Source organism: Maniola jurtina, chromosome 3 (genome assembly GCF_905333055.1).
Source record: "Maniola jurtina chromosome 3, ilManJurt1.1, whole genome shotgun sequence".
Taxonomy (NCBI): Eukaryota; Metazoa; Arthropoda; class Insecta; order Lepidoptera; family Nymphalidae; genus Maniola; species Maniola jurtina.
In genome coordinates this window covers 15,277,911-15,302,913 of record NC_060031.1, presented here as the reverse complement: position 1 = coordinate 15,302,913, position 25,003 = coordinate 15,277,911, and the positions used below count along the sequence as shown (strand labels likewise).

General features: G+C 38.2%; 1 protein-coding gene across 2 annotated transcripts in view; it reads right to left on the bottom strand.

The window, feature by feature from the left end:
• Positions 1-25,003, bottom strand: part of LOC123878477 (TNF receptor-associated factor 4) — a 115,304-nt gene that overhangs the window by 83,303 nt on the left and 6,998 nt on the right. Inside the window, exon 1 of one of the 2 annotated variants that reach the window (XM_045925679.1) lies at positions 10,034-10,541. The exons of the other annotated variant lie outside the window; for it this stretch is intronic. Coding sequence (XP_045781635.1) covers positions 10,034-10,068 — 35 coding nt within the window. The 5' untranslated portion in view covers positions 10,069-10,541. Of the gene's footprint in view, positions 1-10,033; positions 10,542-25,003 lie in introns of those variants that run through there. 2 annotated transcript variants of the gene reach the window in all.

The window sequence follows — 25,003 nt, the reverse complement described above, 5'->3', positions numbered from 1 at the left end:
AGTTTAAGAACTTAGAGGCATCTTGTTATAATGCGTACATTGAGCGTGCTGAAGCCAATATATTAACTGCTAATTCTAAATGCTTTTGGTCGTTTGTAAAATCGAAACAAAACATTAATAGCATACCGGATAGTCTATACCTGGATACTGAGAGTGCCCAAGAAGGGCAACGAATAGCTGATCTATTCAATAAGTTTTTTGAATCAGTTTTTCAAAAACCATCCGCCACGACGTTAAATATTGATGCGCTCGTATATCCACAAGCTCTCATTGGACATGTAGATTTAAATCATAAAACTGTCGAAAAATATTTATCAGCCTTAAATACGACCAAAGGCAGCGGTCCCGACGGCTTGCATCCCTTATTTATTAAAAGATGTAGCAAGCAACTAGCCATTCCATTGACTCTTTTGTTCCAATTGTCACTGAGATCTGGTATTTTACCAAAAACTTGGAAACGTTCAATTGTTGTACCTATCCACAAAAATGGAGATAAGCATAACATACGTAATTATCGTGGCATCTCCAAGCTGTCAGTTATTCCTAAACTTTTCGAAAAGATTATTTACGATTCATTATTCCCTGCAGTACGGCCATTATTAACACCTCTGCAACATGGGTTTATAAACAAAAGATCTACAGAAACTAATCTTTGCGAATTACTTGATGTGACTTTAGATGCGATGGACAAAGGTTTTCAGGTTGACGCCGTGTATACCGATTACTCTAAAGCTTTTGATAAAATTTCACACGATATCTTAATCGTGAAGCTAGAAGCTATTGGTATACACGGTGATCTCTTGAGGTGGCTTACATCGTATTTACGGGAGCGCACCCAAGCGGTTGCTGTTAAGGGCTTTACAACTACATTTGTCCCTATCACATCAGGTGTACCCCAGGGCTCGCACCTTGTACCATTGCTATTTAATATCTTTATAAATGACGTCATAAAAAGTGTTAAAAACTCTAATATATTATTATATGCAGACGACACCAAAATTTTCAAAGTAATTAGAACGGTAAAAGACTGTCAAAATCTACAGGAAGATCTAGATCGCATTAGTCTATATTGTACAAATAACGGTTTAGAGTTAAATGTGGATAAATGTTGCACCATTACCTTTACGAGAAAAAAGAATTGGATTTGCCATAATTATAATTTATTTAAAAAACCGGTACGCAGAGTCAAGGAGGTGCGAGACCTGGGAGTTCAGCTGGATAGTCAACTATTATTTGACTCACATTTAACTAAAATAAGAAATAGAGCCTATAAGATGTTAGGATTTATTCTCCGTCAGTCAGTTGATTTCAAAAATCCAAATACCCTCATTTTACTTTATAACTCATATGTAAGATCTCATTTAGAGCATGCTTCTACTGCATGGAATCCACAATACGCTGTTTATATCAATATGTTAGAATCTATCCAACGTAAATTTTTAAGATGTCTATGTAAAAGATTTAACACCTTTAATGGTACCGAATTAATCTCTTTGGAACTCAGAAGGGAACACAAGGACCAAATCTTCTTATATAAAATTGTAAATGATCTTATTCATTCTCCTTATTTGTTAAGTAAAATAATGTACTTCATACCCAGAATGTCCAGACGAAACGTAAAAACCTTTTGTCTTCCACAAATCAACACGAACTTTGGCCATAATAGATTTTTAGTGAGAACATGCGATAAATATAATAAGAAATATGTACTTTTAGACCAATTTCAACACAAAATTAGTAAATTTGTAAATGAACTTAAATTTTTTAAATAATACTTATAAAGGCGTGATTTATACTATATACATTATTACTATATCCACTATTCATAACTATTTTATAAATACTTGATAACATACTAACTTCTTGTAATTTAATTTTACTTAATTTAATTACTTAGACTAACCTACTAACTCCCGCACAGAATTGAGATTGTATAGACTATTAGTGAGCACTTTATGGGCGACTGTAACATCTAGAAATGATTGGCTAAGTGGTATTGTAATAAGCTGTATGTGTTCCTACAATAAAAAAAAAAAAAAAAAAAAAAAAAAAAAAAATATACTATTTGACTACGAACCTTGGCTCGTCGATATGCAAAACTCGCAAACGTGCAGGTTTTCTCAAAATATTATCCCACTTCGTTCAAGCAAGTGATATTTTAAAATTATAAATGTCAAAAAAAACAGCAACACAGAAATAGACAACGAATTCTAGATACCTAAGTAGGTAAATAGGTATACAAAGTTATGGATAAATGAAAATAGAAATTACTGCAACTTATCGTAAAAATGAAAGAAGAAGCAAGTTTCTACGCACGCATTACATAAAATTAATATTAATATTTTAATACTACATGCAAAATCCATTGCGCGATCAATAAATCTCATACGCACGCTCCATCGCGCCGATTATTCCCACTTATACCGATTATTAAGAGGGCTCTCTCCGTCACTCGTTTCATACAATCGTAGTTCCAATTTCATTTGAATATTAAGCAACCAAAGTCCATGAAATTTTGCAGACATATTCTAGAAACTAATATCTGTGTCTGTGGTGTTTTAGATTTTTCAAAAAATATGTAGTTTCAAAATTACAGGGGCTCAAAGATTTGTATGAAATTTTTTAAGACTGCGTAACTTTGACACCGAATTTTTTAACAGAAATCTGGAAAACCACAGACATAGATATTAGTTTCTAGAATATGTTTGCAAATTTTCATGGACTTTGGTTGCTTAATATTCAAATGAAATTGGAACTACGATTGTATGGAGTAAGTGACGGAGAGAGCCCTGTTAAGCAAAACGGGCGGAAACATCCAGACCGTCACGCGAAAATGGCAATATCTCATACGGACGCGTCTGAGATGAATGCAATTTTCCTCACATTAAAAGCCAATTATTGTAAAAGTAAAATTAATTGTAAATACATAATTGTTGTAAAGAGAAAAATATAATAATAGATACGCACGCGCGTTCCACTTTTTTTGCGTGAAAAATTAACATGAATGAATGAATCAATTTGTTTTTATTAGTTGATCTGACACTTATTAAAGACAACATTATCATCATCCACCATCCACTGTTGGACATAGGACTTCCCTATAGAGCGCCACCACACCCGGTCCTCAGCCTTCCTCAAACAGCCACTTCCCGCCAGCCGCTTAATATCATTGATCGGTCTATCGTGCTGGAGGGCGTCCCACACTACGCTTGCTTAAACGCGGTCTCCACTCAAGGACTTTCCGGCTCCAACGGCCATCGATCGCCACAAACACAATATACGAGTACGTATACACTAACAGAAAGTAGGTACTTATCCTAATCAGCAACCAAAGTGTATCGTGGTATTAAGTATATTATATACTTTACTAGGGGATGCCCGCGGCTTCGCCCGCGTGGATTTCGATTATTTTAAATCCCGTAGGGACTCTTTGATTTTCCGGGATAAAAAGTAGCCTGTGTCCTTCCCCGGGATGTATCCCAAGCCTGTACCAAATTTCATTAAAATCGGTTCAGCGGTTGAACCGTGAAAACGTTCACAAAAAAGACAGACACACTTTCGCATTTATAATATTAAGTATGGAAGTATGGATATACTTATATAAAGATTAATTTTAAAGTTGTCTACGGAAGATACGTCTTAGTACCTCTACAAATAAAAAATCTTATAATAAAGATACTTATTTAGAACAAGATTTCAATTACATCGTGTTTTTATTACAGAAAAAGGTGAAGGGTATTGTGAAGGTTTTTATTACAGGACAGTTTCAATTTATGATTTTAGAAATCTGACTACATGAGGTTTTTGTGGTTGAATAAACTTTAACTTTTTCTTTACTAAAGTTATTCAAGTATTGCATACGCGTCCTGTAAGTTGTTTATACAATCTAATTTTTTTTTTAATAAAGGAGAAGATACCTACTCTAATCGGCGCATATTTATTTCAATTTTTTTATCGTATCGGTTAAGCCGTTTACTGGTGAAGAGTTAAGAAACAGACAGACAGACTTTCATATTTATAACGTGGAGTTGTTGCGTCCGTGTAAGCGAAGATTTTATTATAGATTGGTGTGGTAAGTGCTTGTTTTATGGGTTGTTTTTCTCGCTGTTTAAATGCTTCATTAATTTCGCTTTACTTTCTAATTATTCTCTGCGATACATCACTAATTGATTCCAATCAACCGGGAAGATATTGAGTATTACAATTTACATGAAAGTGCGGTAATTTATTTAGTAAATCTTAGATTTTACCCGACTGTGGCGAAGTCCAAAGGAGTGTTTGACCTGTATGCATGTAAATATCTATGTCTGTTTCTATGTCCAATTGTAACTACTCAACGGCACAACCGATTTTAAATGAATAATAGGTCATTAGAATCGTTTTAATGTCGCAAGTGTCACTGAGTACATTATACATACAAATCTTTAAAAAATAAAATGGCGGATTTTATCAGCTTTTATGTGTGGGATGAAGAACTCAAAATTTAAAAACCCCCGACACCAAAACCTTTTAAAAAACTCGGGTTCGAAACTAATCGGGCTTACATACGTGAGTATAGCCGTAACAATTTATATACTTACTCATAATGGAAATCATTTACGATACTTAGTAACGTTAGAATAAATTTTATCACATGGGTTACGGCATATTCATCATTAATTTACCATTATTACAACATGTAAGCCCGTATCTAGTTCAAAACAAAGCAACTTGTTGTAACTGAAACCGATGGGAAACCGCAAGCGCTCGCCGACCACCACCACGCCCGCCCGTCCGCTATGTTTGACGTGCCTATTCCAGACTGTTTATGTAACTGCCTATGATCTTATCCATACTGATCCATACTAATATTATAAATCCGAAAGTGTGTCTGTCTGTCTTTGGTACAGAGTTAGCTTACATCCCGGGGAAGGACACAGGTAACCTTTCATCCCGGAAAATGAAATAGTTCCCGCGGGACTTTTAAAAACATAAATCCACGCAGACGAAGTCGCGGCGGTTAATTTTCCGGAATAAAAAGTACCCTATGTGTTAATCCAGGATATAATCTATCCCCATTATAAACAGCCAAATCCGTCCAGTAAGTAGTTTTTGCGTGAAAGGGTAACAAACATACACACACCGCCTTTATAATATTAGTGTGAAGTGTGATACTAACCTACCTACCTATTTGAGCTTAATATTACTATCATAATTCATAGCTATCGTAGGCTCCTAAAGACCAATACCACCAGATCAGCAGGGCTATTTGATTTGCATGTTGTGTGGACGCTATGATAGGCAGCAGTCGCCAATGTGTGCCCGGCCTAAGCCAACTTAGCAACAACTTCTTAACAAAAGACCGCCAAAGACGTGACGCTACCGCCACTATCTTATTTCCAAAACCTTCGTATCATATTGTGTACTTGAGTCTTGAGAAAGCCATGTATGCAGTTTGTAGTTAAGTCACAGAGTAAAGATAATATTTACATACAGAGGTTCGATGAAGCCGTCTAGAAGAGCAATCGTGCGGTAAATATGGAACGAAGGAGCGCCGAACGACTCGAACTGACCTAGGCTAGGTAGTAAGAGCGGTTAGAATAGAATAGAATATATTATTATTCAAGTAAACTATTTATAAGTGCTTTTGAATCGTCAAAATAATTTACCACTGGTTCGGAATGCCGTCCCTACCAAGAAGAACCAGCGAGAAACTCGGCGGTTGCTCTTTTCAAGCTACGCACTAATCCGATCCGAGTCCGTGAAAATTCGGATATAAAAACTCGCTTGCTTATGCACTAATCCGATATCTGATCCAAATCCTAGCTTTTCAGTGGGCATCTTTGACATAGCTACGTCATAATATGTCTGATTTGAATCCGAGGCACAGCCAAGTTCCCACGCATGACTGAGAAAACTCGGATGACGGAAGTCGGAGCTAGTGTAGTAGCTACCGAACAAATAGTTCTATGACCACAGCTTTGGAACATATTTTCACGGATTCGAATCGGATGCAGTGCGTAATCGCCCTTAGGGCTCTACCTTGACCGATCGTCGCGGTCATCATTTACCACGAGACCAAAGGCGTCGGACTACTGTGTCTCTTTACACTGTGGTTATATTCCATCTCGTATACGATATCAGATAGCTTTGAAGACACACAAGCCGGCTGTTGACTAAGCAGTTTATAGGACACCGCAGCGGTTCTTACATGCTTTGACGAAGATATGTTGGATTAATTCTCACCCACGTAATTTTACCGACTTAACACGTAAATACTAAGTAAATAGTAAAGCCATAGTCTTGTGCAAGCAGCGATTTTTGTTTTTTACATGGCTGACTACTGTAAGGTTTTCAGTGACGTATGTTTCTTTATTCTGCCATAACTTCTAAACTTCTTGGACAGATTTGGATCTAGGTCATCTAGGGGGCATCGTTAGAATCCTGACATCATCTCCATACATTCTCGTATATTGGATGTAAATTTTTTGAACTTTTTGGTTATAAAATTCAATATGGCGGGACAGGCATGTTTTTTAATAAGGTAAGTACTACTTGTAATGTAAGCAATGAAATACGAGGAGGAAAAACATGAAGAAACCTGAATGCCTGCGAGTTCTCCATAATGTTCTCAAAAGTGTGTGAATCTGACAACTCGCACTTTGCTAGTGTGGTGGGCTAAAGCCTAATCCCTTCTCATACTGAGAGGAGATTCGTGCTCAGTAGTGGAACGGCGACGGGTTTATCATGATAATGATGATAATTGTTTGATAAATCGATATCAGGATTACTGGTTTTAGATCTAAAACGACAGATAATAGAATAATAGTTTAATACTGAAGAAGTGAGTATGAAGTGTAACCTTAATAAAAGCTTACCTAAAACAAATAAAGCTACATCTTCTAGCAAAAATCGCTTGAAGATTCCTCACATTCCAACTAGCGTGTTGCCCGCGCGCCGCTGGAACTATGTCAATGAGATGCACCGTCTGTTTGTTTGTTGTGCGCCACACAATTGCATTGCGACACTCATCGTCGCTTACGTAAAGCGTTTGCAAACCGGGATAGCTACTGACCGTTTATGTGCCATAGCCACAGATCAGTGGCCATAGCCCACTAGCACGGCACGTCGCGTGTGGCCTGTCGCAACTCACAGGTCGTCGCGTGCGATTTTATTTTCTTAGTAAACTCTTAGGCTGAGATCTATAGAGCGCACTTTGACTTTGTTGGTAAAACAAGACAGAGTTATACCGCTGGCATAAATCTGTATCGTTTTAACTGAAACTTAAGTCTAAGCAAAGTCAAGGTGCGGTCTATAAATTCCAACCTTAGTGCTATAACCCATTAGCACGGCGCGGCCCTGTACTGCGGGCGGCGTGCGTTTTTCAAAAGGCACGACAACAGGCGCGATGGAACGCGGCCAAAAAACAGTCAATGAAAGTCACTGTGCTATTGTTTTATTACTAACATATTTTTTGATTATCCGGTATATTTAGCTTATTTCACTCTCCAGATCTAGAATTAAATCTCTGAAAAAAAAAAACACGTCAATCCGTTGCTCCGTTGCGATGTCATGCAAAGATAAACCAACAAACAAACACAATGTTACAGTTTATAGATAGTGATGTAAACTCTTGGCGCAAGCAGCGCTGTGGCCTGTGATATTTACGAGTCCCATTTGAAATGACTGTTCTTTTGCCGCGTCCTGTCGCGGATCATAAAAAACGCGCGTGAATTGCAGAACGCGATGTAGGTACAGCGCTAGTGGGCTATGGCACTATAATTAAGTATACTCCTTCGATGGGTGCTCGGATCAATTGCTTTCTATTTCATACTTAATGGGAATCCGTTTTCTTCTTTATTGATTTCAATGAAATGCTTATATTTAATACTATTGGAGTATCGTAAAAAGCTGCGAGTAATCACCGAGTTTCTTGCAGCTTAGAGTAAGACCACACCTACGTCCTACCTAGGAACTATAGTAATAGTCAATAGACAACCTAGTTAAAATCATAAATGCGAAAGTAGCTTTATTTATTGACTTGTCCTTCACTCACGCTGTAACGGAGAAAACGATCAACGTAATTTTTAGTGTTCCGTATAGGTACCCAACCAGTAAGAAGGGTGCCAACGCGCAACGGAACCTTATTACCTACAAAAGCCTCCGTTATCTGACTGTTTGTCAGCGAACTGTACCTACTTATGGCATCCAGCGTACAAGTGGTGAAAGAGAGTATCGCATCGAGATGAAAACTATTAACCCCTGAACAATAATATTATCTAGCTCGCCAAAGCTAAATTAAACCCTTGCTAGGTCTTAAATAAAAGTTTTGATTAGCAAGCATTGATGTGAAACCAAACGCTCAAAAAAAAAATCAAAATATAAAAGTTTATAACACCCCCGGCAAGTGAAGGTTACAGTAACTAGAAAAGAGCTGATAACTTTTAAACGGCTGAACCGATTTTCTTGGATTATAGCTAAGAACACTCTCGATCAAGCCACCTTTCAAACAAAAAAAAAAACTAAATTAAAATCGATTCAATAGTCTCTAGGAGCTACGATGCCACAGACAGATACACAGATACACACGTTAAACTTATAACACCCCTCTTTTTAGGTCGGGGGTTAAAAACTGTTACAAGTACATACTTTTGAATCGTCAAAGTATCTACCACTGCTTCGGAATGCCTTTCCTACCGAGTAGAACTAGCAAGAAACTCGGCGCTCCGCTCTGACTCTGAGCTGCTTATTCCCAAGTAAAATTTATCTAGTAGGTAGGTAGTTACCTTGCTAAAGAAAAGTAAATAGTTTTAGCGGAAGACAAATAAAATAAAAGTTCAAATTAGCATACAGCGTACAAGCAATGATGTGAAATCCGATACTCTGGGCGTATCGTATCGAGATGACCGTTAGTTCCCGGGTAATAGGATCTTCCGCGCAAACCAGTCGCGCTTCCGTATAGCTCGCCAGTTTACGCGTTAGAACACCGCTATCATGGTAAACATTTATAATTAGGTAAGTAGCTTATACGTAGCTTGACCATACACATCTACGCTGATTAAGTATAATACAACTAGCTTGTGCCCGCAACTTCGTCCGCGTGGACTACACAAATTTCAAACCCCTATTTTACTCCCTTAGGGGCTGAATTTTCAAAAATCCTTTCTTAGCGAATGTCTAATTGTCTACATCATTATATTATGTCTGCAATCTACATGCCTTTCAGCCCGATCCGTCCAGTAGTATCTCATTTTGATTTCATAGATAATGCAAAAGTTATAAGCAAAATACGATATATTAACTATACTATTACTTTAGGTAATAAGTGTAATAACGTTTAAATATGTCAAAGATATTTAAACCTCTCATTAGTGACAGATAGGACACTAATTTTACTCCAAGAAGAAGCCATTTGGCTACTAGTCAAATCGAACCGTAGAAATATTATACCTATGAGATAAAAATGTTGATAACTTCCATCAGACCAGACCTTAACAAGATAAGTAAGGAAAAACCTAGCCGAGAATCGAACCTGCTACCTTTCGTTAACAAAAGAACTGCTTGCACCACTGTACCAAGGAATTGATCGAAACATTTCAATGTGAAACTATTCACAACTAGCTCTAGCATGGGTCGTTATGGAACGGATCTCTCGGATGGATATCTCTCTTCAGAATGAGAAGGGCTAAGGCCATAATCCATCACGCTGGCCTAGTACGAATTGGCGAATCCTCCGACCTTCCGACCGGAAGGCCGACGTTTTAACCACTAGTCCATCACCGCACTCAAGGCTCGAGTAGATTTCCACAAATCTCTTACCTCCCCGGTCTATGCTATAAAGAGAACCTACATACAAAATCTTAAGTGTTTAGACCCATCGAGCTCAGTACATTGAATACAGTCTTATCACTTTTCATATACAGCCGATCTACCCTTTAGATAAACTGTAGATATCTGTGAACATGGAACAAATGATGCCCGCTTCCCATCTCCGAGTCAACAAACAGTAAACGCATACAAACAGTTCACACTTCACGAACGCACGTTAACTCACCTGTTCACTTTGAACAGAAGTCCCATCGGGGTCATTTCAGTTTACTCGAAAAATTCTCTGCCACAATTCACTGCAATGGTATTCACTAAACAGTTCCAATTTTGAACTAAAACAGTCACACAAAGTTCTTAATTCCAAAATGATTAAAAATTAATTAATTAGTACCACACAGTATGCAAGAGTTCTAATGAATGAATTAAAATAGTCACAAAAAGTTTTTAAACGTAATTCAAAATTCGAATACTAAAAGTTCTTTATTCGAAAAAGCTTTTGTAATAAAGTGGAATTAATTTTTCAGAATATAATTCAAATATTCGATTTTCGTAAATCGAACGTCCATTAACGTTCTATTCTGAATATTGTCGTAAATATTAAATTAATATTGCAATATTTGCCGATATTAAATTGATATTGCAATATTTGCCAATATTAACAATATTATTTTTGCGATCGATGCGAGTCGCTCTGCGTATGAGAGGGTCTGATCGATGGAACGCGTGGTGGCCGGGCGGCGGTCGCGAGTATTCTGTGGAGGTGACAACAGTCAAACAATGGCATGAGGACTAATTATACAAGTTCTCTTCATGCGTTTACAGGTGGGAACCCACAATGTAGGGGCGACAACTGGAATTCTCATTTCAAACATTGAACATTCCAAATGGATATCCAGGAATACATTATTTTGCTCTATGTTCCTGGGCTGAGTTTCAAGGCTAAACATATTAATTTATTGTGATGTTTGCCACTGTTACTTTATATGATTGAAGACTTGGTATAGAAGTTTTCTAAAGCCATCCTCTGTTTTGCCTGAACAAAAAATGCAAATTGAGTGATGCATATAGTGGCTATGCATACGAAGGCATAGACCTTAGTGTTAAGTCTGGCTAGATAGGTATCTACAATCTACTGTTAAAGCCTCTAAATTAAGAAAAAGCCAATAATAATTTAAAAATGGAAAAAAAGTGAAAATTAAAACCCCATCCATAACCTCTATTTACTTAGGTACTTAATCGAACCTAATGATTTTATTTGCGATACCTATACCTACCCGATAATACCTACCCTTGTTTAAAATACCTACCTTTGGAAGTATAAAAAAAACACCGGCAACAAAATTAAAACTATACAACCTACAAGGCTGCTACTTCCCATCGCTCGGTTTATGACAACCACCACATCCGCGCACGCGCACACCACAGGATGTTATCCCGAACCAACAAACGCCTTCATGTCTAACCTCCTTAATTACATAGACATAAAGTTAATTTTCGCTAATCAAACTTTGCAATAAGTTTGTAAGTAAACAGGTGCTTTGATGATCGCACATTAGGACTGAAAGCAAGGTTTCATTTTTTAAATTGGAATAACGTGCCAATAAATACAGCTCTTACAAGTATTTATCATAGGTAAACATATTTGTATTTCAGGCCTATGCTATAAGAAGCAAGCCGAGCGACATGGCCTAGGCTATGTACAGTCAAAGGCCGTAAGTCGTTTAACACCTTAATGGTCATATTCGCGTGGCACGTGACACATACCTAACGCATGTGCATGAGCACATGCGTTAGGTGTGTGTGACGTATTCATAGAAAAAGGTCATAAGTGTGACAGGTTTTTGATGCAATCGTTTCGCGCAATTGCTACTCGAATTCTGAGGCCGACCGTACATAGGCTTGCTTTTTTAACAGTAGAAGTGGCTGATTGTCGCAGCTTTTATTAAAACGCAGGTCTGCTAAAGCGACTAGACACTCAGGCTATATAGGCAATTTACGTATTAGCGTCTTTGTAGTCGCTGCACACATAAGACATCGTCATTATAACTTTCAGTACTGGAAAATTCATGCGTATGACGCGTGCGGAAAAGTGTGCGACCAACTTTAAACAAAAACGCTTTTCCTTTATCACAGTTCTTAATTCCATAAACACATAGTTCAATTTCAGTTCATTCAACTACAGAAATAAGATTGCAAGGAAGAGCTTCCTATGTTCCAAGTTCCAACCACTAAACAATCAGACTTGATGACCCTTAATTCTTTAATAGCAAAGCTCATTTTGATAAGGATATCTTAGTTATTAGTTACACAGTTTGGTCAGACCTGTCGCCCTTCTGTCGCCTGCGATATATTGTTTCCTTTATATAAAGATGATTATTTCAATAACAATGGTTGTTGTTGACCATTTCGGCCGGTATTTACTGTCAGCTGATTGGAATCTAAACTTATAAAGTAGTGTCTATCCATCCATACTAATATTATAAATTCGAAAGCGTGTCTGTCTGTCTGCTGGCTTTTCACGGTCCAATAGTTTAACCGATTTGGATGAAATTTGGTACAAAGTTAGTTTACATCCCAGGGACACGGAAAATCAAAGAGTTCCCACGGGATTCTTAAAGGCCGCTTATCCGATTTGCATGAAATTTGGTATAGAGATAGTTTGCGTCCCGAAAATTCACATAGACTAACTTTTTATCCCGGAAAAGTCTAGTTATAAATATGGCTAATACCGGCTGGATTCACGTGGCTAGTCGAAGTAAGCCCGACTAGCTTCGAACCCATCCGGGGTGGCAAGGTCCTTTTTCATACAATTTTTACAGGTAACTTCTGTGACTTGTTTTTTAAAGACAACGAAAGAATCTATGGCAGGACTTCGTCTGTGATGGCGTTTGCTGGCGCGCGTGCTGTGCTTGTCTGGAGTGTTTTTTTTTTGTTAAGAGTGGCTGGTTTTTGTGTTAGTTGGTGTTTTTTGGTGGTGGAACTGACTGGGAGGCGCTCTGCGGAGGCGCCGCGCGTGTGTCGGCGGGCGCCGGCGCAGACGGAGTCCATACTTGTATAAATTCAATAACTTGAAAATATCTACAAACTTGACTTGGCTAATCAGAGTAAAGCCAGATTTAGAGAAAAAAAAATCTATGGCATTATTACCATAGATTCTTACTATTTGATGATTTGGTACTAATAATCTCATTTTGTCATGTTATGTACCCATACATTATATGAAATACGTATGGTGTATCTATCAATCCTGAATCTATGTAATGAAACAATTTTTATTAAACAAAGAACATAATAATATAATAATATAATATAATATAACAAGTGTTGATGCGTGGATGATAAATTAAAGATATGTATTTCTTCTAAAAATGATTTTATTGGCACGCAAACCGTTTGGGTTTTTAACAAAGAGAAAAGAACAAAGGAAAATTATAAAATAGGTAACAAATAACATACTTCATGATTTTAAGCTTATTTTGTGGTTTAGTTATCTACAATATAAAACACATCCTACGTTGGTCGGATACAATTTATGTACAAATATTCAATTAAAGTATACCTTCGGCGCACAAAAAACCGCAATACCATAAGGGGCACACAAAAACCGTCATCTCAGTATGTGGGGAATGTTTTAATGCAACGTTTTTGCATGTGGTGCTATGAGAACTCGCGACAGATGTCTTCTGTCCACGGCGTTAGCATAGACCAGTTGGACCCGTCATGCTTGGTTTATTTATAGCTAATTGATTAACGGCATACGTACCTAGGTCCTAGAGCTCGCACTGCACTGTATGACATTCAAAGTAGGTACTAGATTCATCAACAATGTGCACAGAAGCTTCCTTGGTCTTCCTTTTCCTTGGAAAATTTTGAGAAAACCGCACTGAAACCCGTATCAGTTTTTCCGTTTAACAACTCCGATACTATAGACAGACAGAGAAAGACTGCTTTATAGTTTATAGCAGCCCTATTTTTGGGATTCGATAATTTGCTGAATTTTCTAGGATGTTTTGATGGGGCCGCTCATTCTCACCACGATATTTTACCCAACCAACCAAAACCAAATTAAAAAATGTTTCCTTAACCAAACCGACTTATAAATATCGTCCGAGGAGATTATGGACTAAGTAGATGATACCCATCCCTTCATCCGCGCGAAAACTTTTGGGAACTCTTTGATTTCCCGGGATAAAAAGATGCATAATATGCACCTACTTATGTATATTTTGATGAACATGCATGCCTCCCGAATAAAAGCTAAGTTCTGTACTTTCATTAAAATTATTGAAATGGAAGGGCCGTACAATGACACACTTTCAGACAAACACAGACAGACAGTCATACTTTCGCATTCAATCACTTCCTAGGTATGGACCAACGGAAAATGAAATCCCTAAAAAACGCTCTTGCAAAGCAAGCAGATCGAATAATTTGTTGAACCTAGATATAACCTAGGTTATATGTATCAACTTTCACTAGTGCAAATCCATAAACGTAGCATTTAATAAGTAATAACTACCTTTCTCTCCATTAAAACTAAAACAATCCGATTCTTTCACATGACAATAATCTACTCGAAATCTACTTACTCCACACTTTTCTAGCTAAACTGGGCAATTTGGAAAACAATAAAATTAGCTTAAGTTACTAGATAAGGGAATAAATGAGGAACTTGATGTGTATCGGGTGATTGTCCTTCTATCGCGGTACGGGGTTCGATTCCTGTTTGCATTCCGCGGGCGCTCGTAAAACGCCACACAATGGATGTTTGTTACTACTACGGAACACTATGCTATACGTAAAGCTAAGTATCTTATTTCCTGCATTTTATTTCAGTATACTTAAATCTTTTACATGGAATCTATTAGGTATTGTATTGCATACCATTTTTGTCCAATGGATATTTAAAAAATCTTGGCATTTGGCAATAAAGATATATGTACTGAAGTAATTTTTTTTTATATTTCGGGCTATTAAAAAACGATTTTAATAAATGATATATAATAATGTTTAATAATAATGTTTTTGTAATATATGTAAAATTCGGGAAACGGATAATTTGGTCGAGATGCATTTTTGCCTTGCCTGGACCAATTTTGATGAAATAGGTACCTTCTTCTTCTGTTTAGTCATTAAGGATATTATCTTCAAGGTAGGCCATTGCCTTTTCCTCCGGGACAAGCCCAATGGGCGTCGCACAAGGGAAGGAGCGATGTGTTTGTAAGATACCTCGTAGCCTCCTAATACGCGCTAATGGTGGCCAACGAGGAGGTTTTGGTAGGTAAAAATCCTATATACCCCGATGTCATTCACAGGACGTACGCCGGGTATCTTAAGAATATATTTTCCTTCTTGGAAAAATAAAAAGAGAAAGAACAGTGCCTTCTCAGTGTATTTACTCGTAAGTTACCTTAAACCGCCTGAAACCCCTGACATTGATCACTGTTTTTAACCCGTTTCGACCCAAAAAGAGGGGTGTTATAAGTTTGACGTGTGTATCTGTGTATCTCTGTACCTGCCTGTGGCATCGTAGCTCCTAAACTAATGAACCGATTTTAATTTAGACTACGCCAAGTATTGAACAAGGTCTATAACGGGTCTAAAATCAGTTAAGTATTAAAAAACATTTCATTTTATTCTAAGTAGCTACCTACCTGCGAATCAATCTGTGTCAGCAAATGTTATGGGATATAGAGCAATTAAATATCTTGATAAATAACAGCAAAGCAAATTCAAGTACAAAGTAAGTCTGTCAAGATGTCAATGAAAAAATAGATTTACGGTTATCCCATCACGACACCTCCTACTACCATCGCAATAGTCCGAGCATAACCAGTACGACACATCTCTCTTATGACTTTTGCTACAATTTGTCGATTTAAAGCTGCGAGAAAACGTTATCGTATATTTGTATAGTTAGTATGAGATTTATATCTCGTCAACGCAGATAGAATTCGAGCGTCAAAAAACTATCAGGTCAAAGTCTGAGAAGAATAATCAATTTTAAGTTTAATTTTACTTGACTTTATAGCGGTATCAATGCAACTCTTGCACCAAGATTACCATAAATTCAGCCAATCACAAGCCAAACAATGTGATTGTAATAATGATTGGTGCAGTTTTTCTGGAATCGACCAACAGATAGTAAGATGGTGAGAACCACGGGTGAGAACTGACAGCGACGTTGAATTCCTTGTTTTTTTACATCAACTGTCACCTTGTCGCAACCCGCGCCCTCACGAACCATCTCGATGCAACAGTATATTTTTTTTATTCAGATACAAATTAGCCCTTGACTGCAATCTCACCTGGTGGTAAGTGATAATGCAGTCTATGATGGAAGCGGGCTAACCTGGAAGGGTATGGCAGTTCTCATTAAACCCATAGGTACTCCTTTGGTTTATATACGGCGTCACACCGGAATACTAAATCGCTTGGCGGTACGGCTTCGTCGGTAGGATGGTAACTAGCCACGGCCGAAGCATCGCACCATATCAGACCAGAAACTTAGAAATTATAAAATTCCAAACCCTTGCCGGGAATCAAATCTGTGACCTCCAACTAATAAGACCACAGCGCTTACCACTGCACCAGAAAGGCCGTCAATACCACTGAAATAGAAATAAAACTTATATAGCCTACTGTTCGTGCTTGGACTGTTGTGCAAACAATCGCAAGTTCTGCGATCGCAAATCAAGCCGTTCTCACACGGCAAACTCCTCAAGCACAATCTATGTGTAATAAGTGTATCACAGATATAACGGGACAATAACTATAAAACTTACATTGTTTTACGAGAAAAGAAAGTGTCGTAAACTGGCTTATAGTTGTCTTGTCTTATAGCTTAAGTTATAGCTCTTCTGAGTTATAGCTTATAACAGTAAGTATGTAATTATTAAGTACCTTTTGGCGTAGAGACCTCGTGGGGCCCGAGCTCTTATTGAGGAAATTTCAAAAAGAACTATCGTGTCAACAGAAAACTGACAGCTACCTTGGACAAAAAATTTGTTGGCCATCCAAAGAGGCAATGTTGCCAGCATCTTGGGTACAACTACAATACAAATACATGGTCACGATGAGGCTTTAGATGTAATTTAATTTTTTTTGTTTAAATTAAATATATTTTTTTAGTTTTAATTTTAGATTTAAGTTTATTTTATAGAATTGTTAATATTATAATATGTATACATAACAGGACTAATTTGGGTCACTAATATAAAAAAGTGTTTAATAAAATACTATTTTATCCTCAAAATCCTAAAAAATTAAAGATATTTTATTTCTGCTCTGCAAAACAATTGAAAAGTCAAATTGTATAGTGGAGGACAGAAAAAAAACTGTATGAAAGCCATTTCTTTTAAATCCATCCATACATATCATAAACCAAAACACCTCGTCATACTCGTAAAGTTAAAGCGCTATAAATTAAAAGGATCGGCGACCATTTTGTTGTAATAAACGGATATCCTGTATGATCTTGATTGGTTCGAAAACAATCTCGTTTTAAATCACTGTGCTTAATTAAAAATGTAATTAGGGGCCATTAAGCACGGATTTATACTTACTGTCTTTAAAATGTTTGTCATGGAAGCCCTATCGGTTTCATCGTTGCTTTTAGAGTTCGGAGACCTAATTTTTAACAGGTATTTGATGACAAGACAATCCCTTCACTGCAATCTCACATTTTTATAGGGCTGCGTACCCGATTGGTGCCAACTGTCTACCGGACCCTATTTTGATGTCGTTGGTCCATCTAGTGGGGAGTACCAACTAGCTGCGCTTTCCGGTATTCCAGCACCTTGGGACCCCTAGCGTCTATTGGTCATTCGAACCAGTCAACCATCAACCAGTGGTAGATGCTTTTGACGATTCAAAAGAACTTGTAAAAGTCTAATTGAATAAAAATATTTTTAATTTGAATTTGAATTTGAACTATGTATCTCGTCCATTGCCACTTCAATTTCACCACTTGAAACGGGTACGGCAGTTTAACCCACCCATACCCCTAATGTTTTTCGTACCGCAACCATAATCGCTTGGCCACAAGGGTTTGCCGGTATGTTAAACATGTGGCTACATGTTAGCAGTTTCTCTGGATGAAGAGATCCGCAGGAAAACCAAGGTAACCGGTCAACCATCACCAAATAATGGTTAACCTGATGGGGCAGGCATGCTTGGTGTAGGAGTCATGGCCTCTGAAGCCGGAAAATTCTAGAGTGGAGGGTTGAAACCGCGTACAAGTAAATATCTAAGCGTAGTGTCTGACGCCCTCCAGCAATATGTACCGATGATATAAAGAAGGTGGCGGGATGTGGGTGGATGAGAAAGGCTGAGAATCCGTTGTATGGTGGCGTCGTTTAGGAAAAGCCTATGTCGAAATGGTGATAAGTGATAACAATGATGGTGAACTAGCCACAGGAGAAGCCTTCCACAGACCAGACATTAACCAGTTGAGAAGTGAAATAGAATTAGCTAAACCTCTTTACTTTAAATGAAAGTACCTAATAATAAAATTGTATTACTGCAGAGGTCTCTAGAGCATGAAATTCGCATTTCCCATGGGATCTAGAATTTACAACCAGTAATTTAATAACTAGTGGCATGCATTCCGTACTAGTGGATAGGTATAAAAGCAGCGCTTAACCTATTATTATTTGAGAATAAAGTAAATAGCTGAACTTGGCTTTTATAGTAAAATCTTATGGTCGCTATTATAATAGACTTACTTTTTCATTGGGTAGTGTTTATTAGGTAAGAACTTAGACATATTATCATTATGATTAAAATATATGATAAGGTAATTCCGCATACGCATACGTCTTAGTAATATATAAACAGTTTTGCATCCCATAGTAAGGAGGCACATACTTAAATATAATAAAATTATCTCAATAAAAATCGTGGGAACGCATTTACATGCAATGGGTTAGCACACGACTATACCTGACTGTTAACTTCGCACTGCATTTTAACTGAAATAGTTACGTTGTAATGGATGCATCGTTATGAACCTACATCATGTAATTAGAGTTAAATAAAGATTGTTGTCTATGTTCATCCTACTCGTCTGGAAGAGCAGCTAAGGTCGGTGAGCATGTTCTGGAGTGGAGACCGCGTATCAGCAAGCGCAGTGTGGGTCGACCTCCGACCCGCTGGACCGATGACCTTAAGAGGATAGTGGGATATGGGTGGATGAGGAAGGCGGAGGATCGTTTGTGGTGGCACGCTCTCGGGAAGGCCTTTGCCCAACAGTGGACGCAAACAGGCCGATTGATTGAAGGATTGTTGAAGAACTAAGTACGTTTGGAGTTTCTGTACATGATCAAATCAGAAATGAATAGATCCGTAGGAGAACCATAGTAACCGACAGAGTTGAACGGGTTACGAAGCTGAAGTGGCAATGGGCAGGGCTCATAGTTCGAAAAACCGATAAACGTTGGGGTCCCAAGATGCTAGAATGACGACCTCGCACCGGAAAGCGCAGCGTTGGAAGACCCCTCCACTAGGCGGACAGATGATATCAAACGAGTCGCAGGGAGCCGCTGGATTCAGGCGGCGCAAGACCGTGGTGTGTGGCAGTCCCTACAAGAGACCTATGTCTAGCAGTGAAAGCCATAGTCCACCACGCTAGCCAAATGCAGATTGAAACCTTCAATCACTTTTGAAAACTTTATGGAAAACTCTCAAGCATGCATGGTTTTCGGGACGTTTTCCTTCGCCCTATCTCGCACCGGGTTAGCGCAGAGGCAGTGCGGGTGTGCGGGGCATGACCACCCCGATTGCCATCTCGACCTATCGCGTACTACACATACTTAGCACATGATTAGAAAATAATTGTTACATGAAAATCTCTTTAATTTTATGGGAAGTTGAAGGTTTTGTGATACGAATTACTTATAAGCAATTTGCGCATTCCACTCGGGATGTTATGAGAAATCGATGAGAGATAATTGGAGAGAAACCGGTGACATTGTGTGATGGTGGAAAGCATGGGAAATTACCGCAAGAAATAGGAACCGAGCTAAACAATTTGCTTGAACAAGCGGAAAATGTGAGGCTTCAGATACCTTTATTATGCTTTATATTTTACTAGATGATGCCCGCGACTTCGTCCGCGTGGATTTATTTTTTTTAAAAACCCGTAGGAACTCTTTGATTTTCCGAGATAAAAAGTTGTCTCTGTCAGTTTTTGGGATGCAAGCTGCCTCTGTACCAAACGGATGGACTTTTGAGAATCCCATGGGAACTCTTTGATTTTCCGGGATAAAAAGCGCGCCCTTAATGATCATTTCGCTTGACACGGTTATGCACATGCGTTAGATGTGGGTTGCGTGTTTATAGAAAAAGTTCATATTAAGTGTGACAGGTTTTTGATGCAATAGTTTCGTAGAATTGCTACTCGAATTCTGAGTCCGACTGTAGTCTGAAGTTCATGCAAGAAACTTATGCACATCTGTAGTGTGGACGTCGATCGGTTGATAACAATGATGATAATGAGGTACGTGCCCGGAACCGAAACGGGCCCCACGATTAAGAGGCCAAGTCTTATTTAATATCGCTTCCATCCTATCTATTCGATCCATAAATATGCCGTATAAAAAGTTTAAAAACTCCTGCAATACCTAAGCTTTAATCAACGTAACTTTATTATAGCACGAATCCCACCTTCGACAAAAAAGTCATCTTCATATCCTGTACACATCCTGTGTACTATTATACTGAGGCAGGTTCACTAGAAAAGGCAAGAGCAAGTAAATGACGGCAATATCAAAGACGATAAGATCTGTGTGCAGAGATATAAATTGTCCACTAGATGCGGCGCTTTAAAGTACCAACATGTTCCAAGTTCAAGCGAACATTGGTGTCTGTACTCCTGTCTGTAACCTGCGACGCATTCCATTTCTATAAACTTAAGTTAGAACAAATTATAGGTACTCATGCTATTTCATCATGATCAACCAATCGCCGGCTCACTACAGAGCACGGGTCTCCTCTCAGAATGAGAAGGATTTTGGTCATAGTCTACCACGCTGACCAATTGTGGATTGGCAGACTTCGCACATCTTTGAGAACATAGTAAACTCTCAGGCATGCAGATTTCCCTAAAATGTTTTTCTTCACCGTTAAAGCAAGTGATATTTAATTGCTTAAAACACACATCTGAAAAGTTAGAAGTTTGAATCCCCGACCTCCTGAATAGGAGGCGAACGTCTCAACCAGTTAGCTATAACTTCCTAAATAAAGATAACGTGAATAATAATTTTGAGTTACCGCGCAAGTTTAATTTTTACATACGTCTGCGTGTAACGGATTGCGTTAGACATGAGTGCGGACACCGATGTTCGTTGGAACATGCTTTGACTATAAAGTGTCGCATCTAGTAGAACTTTTTATGTCGCTGTCTGTGTGTAAGACAATTAATTATATTTCTATAGGGCCATCACCCCGCGTGAGTCATTTTGCGCTTGGCTGCTCGCCAGGCACGCTCATCTACATAATCTGTTCGTATTATAGGTATAATATAATAAGGAGACCAAGGGCCACTCTGTAAGATGCACCCACATAATAGGGTACCTACACCAATCGATAGATGGACCCTTGGAAATAAAAAAAGATAAGTAGGTAGTTGTAGGTGAATACCATAAAATCAATCTGGACTTGCAAAACTAAGCACTTGACTCTAACAAAAATTAGCACTTATAGGTACCCACAACATTATTTTTTGAAAGACCTTTCCAACGACACCCAACACTCGTAAGATAGATATTTATACCTACGCCAAATTATATATCTTTGAGCTAAGACGCGGACGGACGGACGGACAGACAGAACATACGGAACCTGTAAAAGTTGCCTGTTTACTACGGAACCCTCCAAAACGATCTCAGAAAAAACATTTAGCTGTATTGTATCTATCTATCACTCATTCAGAATTAAAAATCATTGAACCCATATTATATGCTAATTAAAATAATTATATTCTATTCTATCGCTTAATTTATTTACACCTCGTTACAAATTCTCAATACATCGCCATAAGTCGCTTAATATTCAGTCAAGTTTCTTTAAAAGGCTCGCACTTAGCGCTCCCGCTGTGGATTTTGTGTGTAGGGCGTAGGCGAAGATTTTGGACTGTAGGATGGTTATCAATGACGGTTTAAGTTCACACACATTTTTTATCGATGGTTAACGCTTGACTGCTAACTCACCAGATTAATTAACACTAGATCTAGTTTAATGGTAGGTACCTAAAAGAGAAAGCGTAGGTACCTAAAAGAGAAGTTATATCAGCTAAATAGCATGGCAATAGACCCTATTCATTTACTAGCAATATCGTACCGTACTTGAACGCTCTAATCTATAGAACTACTTCTAGAAGCGGATGATGCCTCCGATATAGACTAAATCAGAATATTCTTAGTTACGTGTCTAAGCGTATACCCATAAAACGAATAAAGGTATAAGGAAAGGCAAAGGCATCGGAACACGCGGCAGAATATCATGCGATACTCTACTTACATACGTAGTAAGTATGTACCAAATAAAAGTCGCAAAAAAATATTACATGACTGTGCCAGAAAGGAAAGGAGACGGGTTGTCAAGCGAACCACAGCTGAAAAATTGTTCACGATTAGTCTGCCAAGTTATTTCAGATTTCAGAGAGATGGCAATCGGAGTGGAGACACCCTGCACACCCGCACAGCCCCCGCGCTAGCCCGGTATCCGAGAGGTCCCCCCCCCCCCCCCCTCCTCCCCGACTTACCTCGTACCCCGATTTACATCTCGACCTGTCGCGTACTGCAGATCAAAAGTGGCCCAAGTTTCGTTAAATTATTTATTATCAAGATTAAATTAACCGATATGTAAGTAGGTGAAACTCAACTGGACCGATTTGGGATTTTTTTTTTTTACTCTGAGAATTCAAAATGAAGCGAGCCTATTGCTGGATTGCATACTTGCTACGCTACGCATCTTTGTCATATTCCTGGTGGAAATGCATCCTGTCAATGAGCAAGCAAAGCATTGTGCAAGCGCTTAGTTGCAGTTTTACTGAGGGTTTTACTCATGCATTCTTCTTAAACAATTGAGCAGAACCCGCATTGTTTATATGATACAATCGGCACTTTTTGCGTTGAGCATTGTAAAAGGTACCTCCATAATTAGTATCAACAAGTCTGAAAATGATTGATGAGTTGATGACTGATAAATATTTTTTATTATTATTTATAAATTACCTGTGTTTCTTAGTTGGTAATGTTTAAAAATCCGACTTTTTATATTTTCTACATTACCCAAGGAATACCTGACTTAATCGAACAGACAGAATAAGTAGTTCTATTTGTAGGTTTAGAGTTAGACTAGAGTAAGTAATCTTGGTAACTTCACACCCGCACAACCCCGCGCTTACCCGGTGCGGGATAGCAGGTGATGGGTGAAGTGCGGGTGTGTGGGTCGTTCCACCGCCTCATACCTCGATTGCCATGTCGACCTGTCGCGGTACTATACTTCACCTGCTCCCGTAGGTACGTACATCTATATTGCATATAGTTAGGCACGATCATTTTGGCTTTTCATAATTTTTAACATTACAGTTATTTTATTTAGTGCTTCCTTTTGAGCCAAAGAACCTTTTTATTAATAATCCCTTGTCCTAATCTCAGCTCTTTGTGCGTCACGACCTGATCAATCCAAACAAGGCAAGGTGTAGGCCAGGGGATCCGTAATATTGAAGAATTTAATCGCCTCGCTTAATTGGCTTTGTTATATGAACGTAGGCGTTAGTACTGCAATAAATGCATTGACTCGCACTAAAATTTAAATTAGTCCCCATCACTTCTTGGAAGGTATACGAGTAGATATTTTAAAGGTAGGTATATCAAAAGAGATATGGTAGGAGAAGAATCGTAGAAGTTTCGAAAAGGTAGGCACTAGGCAGATGTGTGGTCAACTACACCAAAATAATCCTGAGAAGAGAGACTTGTAGTACCTAAATGTTTAACGATTCAAGATGGGGCATATAGATGGGGTCAAACTCATGTAATTTTGAGTGTTTTTCAGTGGTGTGCTTGTCATAGAGGCGTAAAAGCACTGCTTACCCTAGTTGAAATAGCTCAATATTTTATATTCTATAATCTGATTTTCTTTTCTAATTGTCCAAATATTTTTTCTATGGTATACAATTAATTTTTTTATTCATTCTGTGTTTGTTAAATTGTGTACCTACAAATTTTAAGTCATTGGCATATTTTGTTTTTGCTAATTTAATGAGAGGATATTATATTTCTTGTTTGATTTAATATCGAATATACAACAGCTATTCATCTTAATTAATATACAGCCCACGCTCGCCCACCGCTGGGCTACATATTGCATCTTTCTCACGCCCCCATATTGGATTTGCACTTACCTTATTTGCATTTGGTTAAAGAAAAAATTATTCAATCCATTACATAATAATTTGATTAATGGACACTGCAGAAAAAGCGGTTATAGCTTAGTGGTTAAGATTTCGGCCTCTTATTGTATAGGGTTAAATCCTAGGGCGCACCTCTAATCTTTGGACTTATGTGCTTTTTAAGCATAACGGTGAAGTAAACATCGTGAGAAAACCTGCATGCCTGAGAATTCTCCATAATGTTCTCAAATATGTATGAAGTCTGCCAATCCGCACTGGGCCAGCATGGCAGACTGTGGCCTAAACACTGACACTAACATTCTGAGAGGAAATCTGTGCTTACTGGCTGTTAATACAGTGGCTAATGATGAATGTAATAGATGTAAAGTTAAAAGCATATGGTACCTAGCCGGGAGGGCGCATAATACTTACAGTGTCGTCATGGCCATGTGGTGATCGGTCCGTCCGTCACTGTCGGAGGCTATCACGTGTGATAAGAACCGTGTCGGTTCTCTCTCGCTTTATATAGGTTACACATTCCGCGCGTGTTTAGGAACTAATCCTATCATTTTGCTTATATTCATTATGTCTATCAGAAATTGAAGAATGTAAACTTAAACTAAAGTGGCTATCGTTAAAATAACCTTTGAACGTATGACCTACCTTACTTATCTGCCTACAAGCTGATGCCCGCGACTTCGTTCGCATATAAGTCAAGAATATCATAAAATATTATGAACTAAGGACGTATGAACGTATCCCAAATCCAAATTAACATAATATAATTGGACGTAGGTATTT